The sequence below is a fragment of the Pararge aegeria genome, chromosome 21, assembly GCF_905163445.1.
Source record: "Pararge aegeria chromosome 21, ilParAegt1.1, whole genome shotgun sequence".
NCBI lineage: Eukaryota > Metazoa > Arthropoda > Insecta > Lepidoptera > Nymphalidae > Pararge > Pararge aegeria.
The window spans coordinates 8,188,117-8,199,080 of record NC_053200.1 but is presented as its reverse complement, the minus strand read 5'-3'; the positions used below and the strand labels follow the sequence as shown (position 1 = coordinate 8,199,080).

General features: G+C 34.2%; 1 protein-coding gene across 2 annotated transcripts in view; it reads right to left on the bottom strand.

The window, feature by feature from the left end:
• Positions 1-4,437: 4,437 nt before the first annotated feature.
• LOC120633152 (ubiquitin-conjugating enzyme E2 R2) overlaps positions 4,438-10,964 on the bottom strand; it is a 39,859-nt gene continuing 33,332 nt past the window's right edge. Inside the window, exon 6 of one of the 2 annotated variants that reach the window (XM_039903280.1) lies at positions 4,438-6,038. In XM_039903280.1, the coding sequence (XP_039759214.1) occupies positions 5,928-6,038 (111 nt within the window). In that variant the 3' untranslated portion in view covers positions 4,438-5,927. The remainder of the gene's footprint in view (positions 6,039-10,964) is intronic. The other variant, XM_039903281.1, reaches the window with a different exon arrangement.

The window sequence follows — 10,964 nt, the reverse complement described above, 5'->3', positions numbered from 1 at the left end:
ATGCTGTTTATTACTGAGAATATTAACATTTGTCGTGATTTCGCCTACAGTAATTTTCCAAACCACTTATTATTACTTAATCTAAATTAACATATAATTTTCGGACGAGTTTGTAAATTCCATTTGAAATAAAAGCGCCAACATTACATTTTAAGTTACTTTCGTCAAAAACGATTGGATAAATTGATGACACAAATCCGACCCTAGTTGACCTGCTACAATGGCATTTGTTATTATTAATCTGTTCAAACAAAGCTTTAGGGGTTACGCATGAGCGTCAACGATCATAATCTAGTATTTTCCACAGATAATTAAATATATTAAAGTACCTATTAAAATAAAAAAAGTGTAGGAAATATAAGCTACATATAGGTTGAGTATGCATCTTTTCTATTTACAAATCCATACAAATTGGACAAGTATGATAAAAAAATTATGCGTGAGAAAGTTCTTCAACATAATATTAAAGCCAAAGAAAGGATTAGCGCTAGGTACAAGAGGATAATCATGTACCCTTACAAACATTACTAATCTCAAACGTATCAAAATTTACAGTGTAGTACCCAGAGCTATCACATTTGTTGATATTTCTGTAATCTGACTGGTGGGATCTACACCGTGCTATACGATACTTGATAAAAATTTTAATTTTACCCATACAATTCAGATAGAAGTTTTGTGTTCAACATATTTGTAGTCATCGTTAAAAAATATTTTAATTCGTTCTTTTGATACAGGCAGAGAAGAAATCTTAAATTGATTCTCATTCATTCATACACACTGCTATTCACAGATTCAATGAAAAAAAAAAATAAGTGTTAATTAATTATGTGTACTTTTCAATGTTAGGTAAAAATATAAGTAGATTAAAAATATTATGTTTTGGCTTGATATGAATGAATCAGAATAAGTACACAATGTTACAATGAAAAAGCTTAAAAATCATAAAATATATATGTACAAAGAGAACGACTAAGATCTGATACAATACAAGTATGCCTCATGTTATTCTAAGTTATAGATTCAAGCTAAACTTTTGACTTCTAAGTTATCTGGACGACTGGGTGGAGAATGCAAATATCTAAAAGGAGCGAACGTCAAAAGACGAATTTCTATCACCCGTTCACCTTCTTAATTTCTCTTAGACGATAAATGGTAACAATCAGACAGACACACTTCATTTTATAATATATAGTCTGTGTTATACGTACAAAGTGTTACCTATTTCATAGACATAGATTTTACTATCATTTCTATCCAATGGATAGTTGAAGCGATTTGCTTCGCCTTTGTAATAATCACTGCAGAGCTCTGGAATGCTTGGGATCTTATGAGTTCCCTACAGCCTATATGAGTACCTTACAATCAAGCAATCAAGAAACATCCAGGTCTGAGCATTCATCACATTCTGCATACTCAACTCCCTAAACCCCTCTCTCCCTAACCCCAGCCGCCAGTTCTATATTTATATATATAATAATATACTATGTGGCATTTTGATATCTTGAAGAAATACAAGCCAATATTTCAAGATATTCTAATTATATGAAACAGGTTTTAAAGTCAAAATTTAAAGTTAGCTTAATGTAGATCGACGTATATACTAATAAAATTAATTATGTTTTACTTAAATAATTTCGTTATGTTCATGTATCGCTAAGGTATAATAATAGAGTAATTAATGGTGGTGCCAGCTAATTACGGACAACTTGTACCGTGTTACTTGATAAATAATGGGCATGCATATACGTTTTAGCGTTTTATGACAGAAAAAATCTCATTTTTGATTAGTTTCCAAGCCCAGTTAGATAAGCGATCTCTGTATAAGAAAAATACACCAGTTATTTCTCATAGCTTTTTTATATTCCAAGGCTTGTTAGCCCTTGAGTGCAATCTCATCCGGTGATTAATGATGATCCAGTCTAAGATGGTAGCGGGATAACCTTTTAAGGGCGTACGACTTTGTCTTCCAGACCAGTTCAGAAGAATTAGAATTTTCTATATGCTGATAAAACTAGCTGTCCCTAATTAGTTGGACACATTATGCATGTACTCTTTGATTATTATTAAATCTTATATGCACTGAATTAACTTTTGTTATATTTATTATACATGTGATTTGAGCGTCTTTAATCTGATTAAAAGTCATAATTGATACTCTGACACTCAATAAATCTTTGTACAGTATTCGTAATTAATCATTCAAACGGGGTTAGTGTAATAATATATATTTAATATATACAAAATTTTCGGATCATGTCAATTAGATTTGGTCATAAATGTTCAAGAATATTTTTTTTTTGTTGGAAAAATATACAAACGTGCTTCATCTTAGAATTAGCGTCCACATTATATAGCAGATTGCTTACATAACTTCGGTCAATCTAATACTAGATATGCTGTCATAAAAAAAATCATGCGTTTTAGAAACAGACAGCTCTCCGAATCCTAGACTTATTGCTGGCTTTTTAAGAACATATCGTCCAATGACCACCGCAAATTATAACACAAGCAAAACGAAACTAAAACCCGAAAAAACTGCTATTTAAAATACCATCATTGAAAACGTTTTATTAATATAAATTAAATTTGTATGTTTGCGTGATTTTGTCCGCCATATTGTATTTGGCATGACGTCATATACGCCTGTGGCACGTGAAAGCAAATGCCAACGATATCAATGCAAATTACATGTGTTTAACAATTATTACCTTGCTCAGATGGATATATTTATAATTTACATACAAAATAATTAAACTTTCTTCAGTGCTATAATTTTTATCTGACCAAGGTAATGTTTTTCGGTATTAAAAGTGTTTAAAGAACAGTAGTCAGGTTTTAGTTATTTTGAATTATTATCTTTAGTCCAAAAAGGTTTATTAATATACAAATAACAGTAATTGTATTAGTTAAAATAAAGGAAAAACAATATCATAGAATGATAAAAAAATATTCAATATTTTCTTGATAATCACAGAAATCTATTTTAAAATGATTTATTTATGAAATAAAAATTAATTCGAAATATTGGTCTACTATTATTTATAGGCCCTAAATTTATATTAAGTATATCTAAAATTAAAAAATAGTAAATGACTTATTGAACGATATTAGTTAGTGTTACGCCGGGAACACATGGGCAACACATCACGTGAAGCCGCGTGTGTTGAGTAAAAGTAAAACAAAACTTACTCAACATGCATGACGTCCGAAATTTTTGGGTAGTGAGTTGCATATTATGTGACCTTGCTATTAAGCTATAGATTTTTTTATGATCGGTACGGACTCTCAAAAGTAATACACACAGAAGGATTAATTTGTCATACTGGACTTTGTTAAAGGTTCTAATCGACGATGACTCAATTTGGGATCCAAGAAGGTTAAATCTGTAGTAAAGTTTATCGTTCGGTTTGGAAATAATAATTTTAATAAAACCACATTTTGCTATAGATCAAATGTTTTGATAGAAGCGCAGAAGCTAGTATAACGCGTAAAGTAAAGTTTTGTTTGCTTCATTATGTTTTGTTGAAACGGTGAAAATAAGGCGTGCCTACACACAATAGCAGATCAGGATGATTATTTAGATTTGGTTTTAAACTCCCGACGCAAGAAAGACTGATGTGTAATAAGTTTGATGTGACTATGTGTGTGTGTATATCTGTGTCATCATAGCTTCCGACGGGATAAACCAATTCTGATTTTTTTTTTATTGAATCAGCCGGGAGTTTTCTTCGTTGTTTGATGAAAATCGGTCCAAAATGGTCGCCACTACAAAATGGCGAATTAGATTTTTTTAAACTCCCTCTGGGTATTAAATACATACATATCAAATCAAAACTTTCGGAGCCATAAGGCATGACTGGCAATACGCACTGTTGTATGTAATACATTAATGTTGATAGGAATAACGTCTATTTCATGGAGATTATTTTGTACAACATACTGAAAGAACAGAAAATATATCTAAATAGTAAATAAAATATACGCAGCGCACCCTAGTGGCGTACGTTGTTAAATCATAACCAGAGATCAAATCAATGATACATCTTTTTGGATTTGGGTATCCCTCACTTTCCAGTTTAAAGTATCAGCAAATTTAAACTAGACATGAACACGATTTGTCGCTATCGCTAGTTATATATAAACAAGCGTGTGTAACAAATACACGCTTGTTTATATATAACTTTTGACCACGTCTTTGTATGGTTTCAATAAATATTAAGCTTAATTTACTAAATTCCGCGAAAAGTAAGAGAATCGACTTCTTTCTTCTTTCGTACATTGCAACATTGCCTGAGGATGCTCCGATTTCGGAGCGAAACGTGCGTGCAGAGTCCACTGCCGAAGATCTATTCGGTGTGGACTATAAAAATTGAAGGAATTATAAATTACACCGTACGCATTCTCCTGCTCTTCGCGGAATATAGCAAATGGAGCTTTATATTCATTGTATATCATGGAATTCCGCAAAGTAACGCCTGCTTCTATCAACTGTTCATCTATATTATAATACTAATAGCATAGTCAAATTTGCAGTTTACATTTTTGACGACAGCGTCAAAGCCGATTTACACAACGTCAGTAACTGTAATTAGGACTGAGCCTACGCTTACTTGTCTAAATTTGTCGGTCTGTTTGTTCCTGCGCAGAGAGTGGTTTGAAAAGTAAGATTACTTTTTATCCTACAATAATAGAGCACATACTGGATTGTTATCATCACTAACATGACAAAATAACCGTTAAAAACCGCCAACTACGTAGGAAGAGCGTTGTGGGTATTATTCTTGCTCTAAAAACCTCTTAGGTAATACATCAGCCCTACCACAATCTCTCAAAGCAGTATTATTTTGAAATTGTTGATACTTTTCTTTTAAGATTATAGGCTTTATATTTAGTTTTGTTTTAAAGATGGACTATATGACTTATTTTAGAGTCGTCAAGGTATGAAATATGAAAAGCCCACTGAACTGTATTACCTAACAAAGAGGACATAAAAGTTCCCTGTACCAAAGTGGACTCGACCGAACAGACTATTTAAAGCGCATTAACGCAATCTACGTACAAGTTGTTAGCTTAAAAAACCACTGCTGTTTACTGAGCTAAATTCAGTAAGTTGCACCCAAAAGTACAGGGCCTAACTAGCCCAATGTAAATCTGGGTTTATAATATCTAAAATACAAAATGCTACGATATTGCTTACGTCAATTAATACATATGTTTCTGAACTAGTCAAGCGATTCGCCCCCGATCAGGGTCTAACTTCAATTTACCAATCAATATTATGCTTAATTTGCTATAACTTGCAACAGCCGGACACAGGGCTTTGATTTTTCTAGTATGGAGCATGGCCTACTTGGGCGAGGGAATGAGCCAACATATTCAGAGCCAGGCTGTATGTTATAAGCACGTCAGAACGTATGCCGGATGATCTTTTAGGTGCTGCCTACAAAAAAATATTAAAGCTAAAGATATTTCCGGTTGTCGCGGATTATAGCAAATTAAACTTTATGTTAATTGTATAAGTTCTTCCACTCAAAAGTTTGCTTGCTTTAAAAGCACCCGCCGCGCCGCGCCAAATAATGCCGAAAGACGGGTGTCGGCTACTTCAGAGACGCGGCACGTACATCAGCGGTGTACATTGGTGCTATGCGATTCGACCGATTTAGATACTTAGTGTTTTTATTTAATACTTATGAAATATAAAATCAAAATACTAAACGTATCTAAATAATGAAATAAATGATGTACCTATTTATTTAGTTTCACATAGTTCATCCAAAATTCTGTGTGGGTGTATTGCAGACTTTTGAGCGGAAGAAGTGTATATATTCTCATGGATTTCCGCAACGCAACTCCGCTTCTATCCGATATTCCAATATGTGTTATATACGTCTGGTTGTCCGTTCGTCGTGTGAGATCAAGACGTATCACGACTCGCCGTTGCCGCTGTCGTCAGCGTCCTCACCACCCTCGTGCTCGCCCTCGGAGTCCGTGTCGAGGTCGTCGTAATCGTCGTCATAGAAGTCAGTCATATCGAGCTGGAAACAAATTTAGTATATTAATACAACAACTTCGCACGAGCTAGAATTGTTCGGATGATTATATAAAAAGAACACAATAGGAAACCGGACAGTAATTTAAAAAAAATATAAAACTTATTTATACAGGGTGTAAGGGACAAGTTAACCAAAACTATGTATGTGAAGAAGTTACGCTTAATTCCTATATATGTATATATATTATATACGTTATACAGCAAAAATACAAATACCATTTACGTCGGAATTTATGGGTTACCAATTTTGTAATTTTTGAATACCTACGCAGTGTATCGCGAATAGTGCGATTAAAACGCTTATTGATCTACATACGCAACGTTTGTGAGAGAGAGGGATAGCAATACCTACGCAAGCGCTTGTCACATTGACGCGTTGGTTTCTAGGTATTTGACCGAGCCGTAAACTTTATTTGAACTTTTAGAGAAACAGCTTCCCGCCGGACTAAGAATTAGACAGACTAAATAGATGATTTCATTTCTAAACAGTAAAAGTATCGGCAAATTCATTAAGACCGACATCAAATGCCATCGCTAGAACTAGTGCTGAACCCCAAGTTACAGTTTCTGATAACATGTCGCTTACAACCTTTATAAGTTTATACAATGTTAGTAAGATGAAACCATTGTCCAATTTTTTATGAAATAATAATTATTTATAATTTTAAATGAAATAAAAAAAAACTAAAAAATAATCTGTGGTTCACTCCCAACGAAACACGATTGGCGTGTGACGTCATCTGTGTAAGCCTCAAAGCAAACTTTGCTGATAGCGCTCTTTCTAAATAAAATTGTAGAAGCGAATTATTGAGGTATAATAAGTATCTATTATTAAAAAATTTGACTTATTGTTTCATTGCCCTAAATTAAAGTTTTACACCATGGAACCAGGATATACAAAGGCCGATTATCGTATTTTTTTGTTCCACTACAATTTGGCCCTTGACAATCTTACCTGGTGTTAAGTGATGATGCAGTATAAGATGATAGCGGGCTAACCTGTGAGGGAGTATGGCAGTTATATTTAACCCAAATCGGTTTCTACGCTAAATCGCTTAGCGGCACGTCTTTGTCGGTAGGGTGGTAACTAGCCACGGCCGAAGCCTCCCGCCGCGCCAGACCAGACCGGAGAAAATTCAGAAATTGTAAATTCCAAAATCTCCTCCTGCCGGGAATCGAGCCCGGGAACTTTATACCACAGAGCTCACCGCTGTGCTAGGGAGGTCGTAATCTCCAAATGGTCGACTTTCGTGGATCATCAATGAATATAATATAACAGAAGTTTAAGTACAATGCAGTACTACACTGTATTGTTTTTAGACCCATTTCGATTTTTTTTTTAAAGCATCTATTCACTAGATCGTTTTATTTACCCACAGATGACGTCACGTGGTTTAATGTAACATAAAGGACAGTTAATGTGGCATATTTACTCAGAGTAATGAATAAAATAGAATCAGGACTAAAATAAAACGAAGTTCACCTTTGTTTCGTTTTTTCAAGTTAACCAAAAGTGAGTGTTAGTTTCTATTATTTTAAATGAGTTTATCAAAATCGATACCTTTAGGTATCATAATACTAATAATTTAAAAATAATTTGCTGAACTGCTTTTCCGGTCACACTACAACCGTCGTTAAGTATATATATTTCGTTTTGAAACATAATGTTTGTATTCATGTGATGAAAGGTTGCTACGAAGTTATTTTAGAATTTCTGTTAGAAATCTACATGAAAAATGTGAAACTATGCTTGTGAATAAAAGTTAGTCGTTTGGTTAAAATTTCTTATGGTCGTTCGAGCAGTGGCGTGCACAGGGTTTTTGACCAGGGTGTGCATAAAGAAGGAAGGTGCCATAAAATGGAAAAATCCTACGCATTTATGAGTCATATAAAAATTTTAGGGTATGCAGTGCTCTTGTGCATGTATGAAGTGCACGCCACTGCTTTCGAGCCCAGGGCAGTTTGGGAATTGCTGGGTACCGAATTTTCTCTGGTCTGGTACGTTGCGAGGCTCTTAGGTTGCGGCTAATCAATACTCTGTCGACAAAAACGTGGCGCCAAGCGATTTAGCGTTTCGGTACGATGTTGTGAAGAAAAAGGGTTATGGCTTTTTACTGCCATACCACAAACAGGTTAGCCCGCTATCATAATTTACCATGGCATTTTAAAATAATAATTAAAAAAAATTTAAAATAAACTTTTTATTAGATATTTTCTATGTTACAATAAAAAGCAGTGATAGATAGGTTAGGTCTTAGTATTTTAACCGCAAAGGAAAACATCGCGAGAAAACCTGCATGCCTGAGAGTTCTTCACCTCAAAGTCATGTGAAGTCTACCAACTCGCACTTGGCCAGCGTGGTGGGATATGGCTTAAACCCTTCTGAAGTAGATCCGTACTCTGTAGTGGGACGGTCATGGGTTATTGGATGATGATGATGATGATGATGATGATGATGCAGGTTTCTTATAGATGAAGTGATCAATGGCAAATCAAAGAAATGCATTCATAAACTTAACTGGACCGCTCCTAAATTCAATCGAAATCTTATAAAGCATCTTACGTCAATATACCTACTGACATAAACTACTTATGTAAACTAAGGTAATTTTTTTTTAGTTTACCTTATCTAAAGATTCTAGGCTTTGTATTTGTAACCCTGCCCTATAGTGGACTTTTTTCCATAATAATAGAAAAATGATTTTTAGATTCGGTATAGATTTTCCGAGATTAATTGTTACAGAAAAAAAACACCAAAAGTGACCTACTATTTTTGATTTGACAAACCAAATCAACTGCAACCCATCGCTAGCACCTTCGAACTGTGTGACAACCTACATAATTCCGAAAGGCACATTGTACTAGTGTCTCTTTCTGGCAGCTTATCAAGCCTATAAGAGAAAAGAGATGCATTACATTGCTGTTTTAGTCCTGATTCCATATATTGTTCCTAATATTTTTAAGAATATAGGTACTGAAAAGTAGTCAGATTCCCTATTGAAAGTGTTAATCGATTTAATAATCACATAATATCATCTCTCCTTTATAATTCTGTAGTCCGCAACAGTAGTGGCCAGATACTTCTGGAAAGTTAAGAGATGAGTGAAGGAATGGAACTAGGTCTCCCCGGAAAAGAGGCCGAAGCTATAACCACTAGGCCATCACGGCTTTATAATAAAGTCAAAGTCAAAGTCAAAAATATCTTTATTCAAGTAGGCCCACAGGTGGCACTTTTGATGCGTACATAAGAACCACACGGTAGTGAGATGATGGCGATAACCACATTCGTAAACTTAAAACTAAAGCTACGAGGGTTCCAAACGCGTCCTGGTCTAAGAAGAAGCCCACAACAAACTTAGCCGGGTGTTTTTTTTTTTTGTTATCACCATCTCACAATGTCATTTTAAATTATTAGAAGAGCAACCTGGTTAGAGCAATAATTTAATAATAATATTAATAATGAATATTATTAATATTATTATTAAATTATTGCTTAATAATATAAAAAATAATATTCATTATTAATATTAATAATGAATAATTGTCTTTATTGTGTCTCATTTACAACGGATTCTTATAATCTAAGGAACGGTAACAACTGTGTTACAGCTATTAACGCCCACCTCCGGGTTTAAAAATTATAATGTTTTTATTAAGCCGTGATGGCCTAGTGGTTTGTCATTTAAAATTAAATCTTAATCGTATAGTTAATCGATAAGCCGCGCCATCGAAATTATAATCAGCAAGAAAAACTATGCTTATCTAATATAAAAGATGGCGGGTGTGTCCAAAATAACGATGAAGATTAATTTTATTTACTGTGAGCCTGTGAAGTAACAAGTTGAGTTCCGTGGCACAGAGCTGAGCGCTTTGGTCTAGATGCAGGGAGGTCCGGGGTTCTGCTCCCGGCGGAGGAGTTATAAATACTTGAGGGTAGGCTTTTTATAACTCTTAGAATGCCTATCCTTAAGTTTTTTATAATTAAAATTTCTGTTGCCGTCAGAAACAATAAATTTTTCCGGGATAAAAAGTACCCTATTTTTTTATCTAGGGTACAATCTATCTTCGTTCCAAATTTCAGTCTAATTGGTTTAGTAGTTTTTGAGTGAAAGAGTAACAAACATACATGCATTCATCCATCAATCCATACACACATTTGCATTTATAATATTACTAGAAGATGCCCGCGACTTCTGCGTTGGATTTCTGATTTCTTTCGAGTGAGAAGTATTATTGTCGCGTATAACCCTGAACTGCCATGTTACGCGCCGGCGTACTCTATGCTAACAGGCAAGTTTTAGCGAAAGATCATCGCCGATAACTTTCAAACTTTCCTAATTACTTAGTGTAAAAGACAAAGTTCATTTTCTTTAAATTTCAATAGGTTTTTATATTTATAACAATAAATTAAATACTGTAATATTATGCGCATTGTTAAAATATATAACTAATTTATGCAGTACTTTTTGCGTGAAACAGTAACAACAATCCATCCATCCATTTTATTTATTTATTTTTTTAGTACTAAAAATAACAGGACAGGACGTGTACAAGGACAACTTATCTCTCAATAGATTTCTTCCATACAAACTCGATTTTATATTAATATAGCATTAAACAGATTCCAGTGAGATAAAATAATAAGGTCAAGAACGAATGGAACTAGGGCTATGATAGGGTTCCGTATCACCGCGGCATACCGTACGGGATCCGAAACGTAGGAAAATATTACGTGTTTTAGTAACAAATTTATATTTTCTGCTGTTTTTGTATAGTTAATAATGATAAAGCTATCACACAAAAGGGAACTATCAGACGTCCGCCGTACGTCGGAAAATGTAAACAATTTTATTGACAAACAATCCACGCAATTGAGGATCACGCAATTTTAGTGGGATGCTTTTATCTT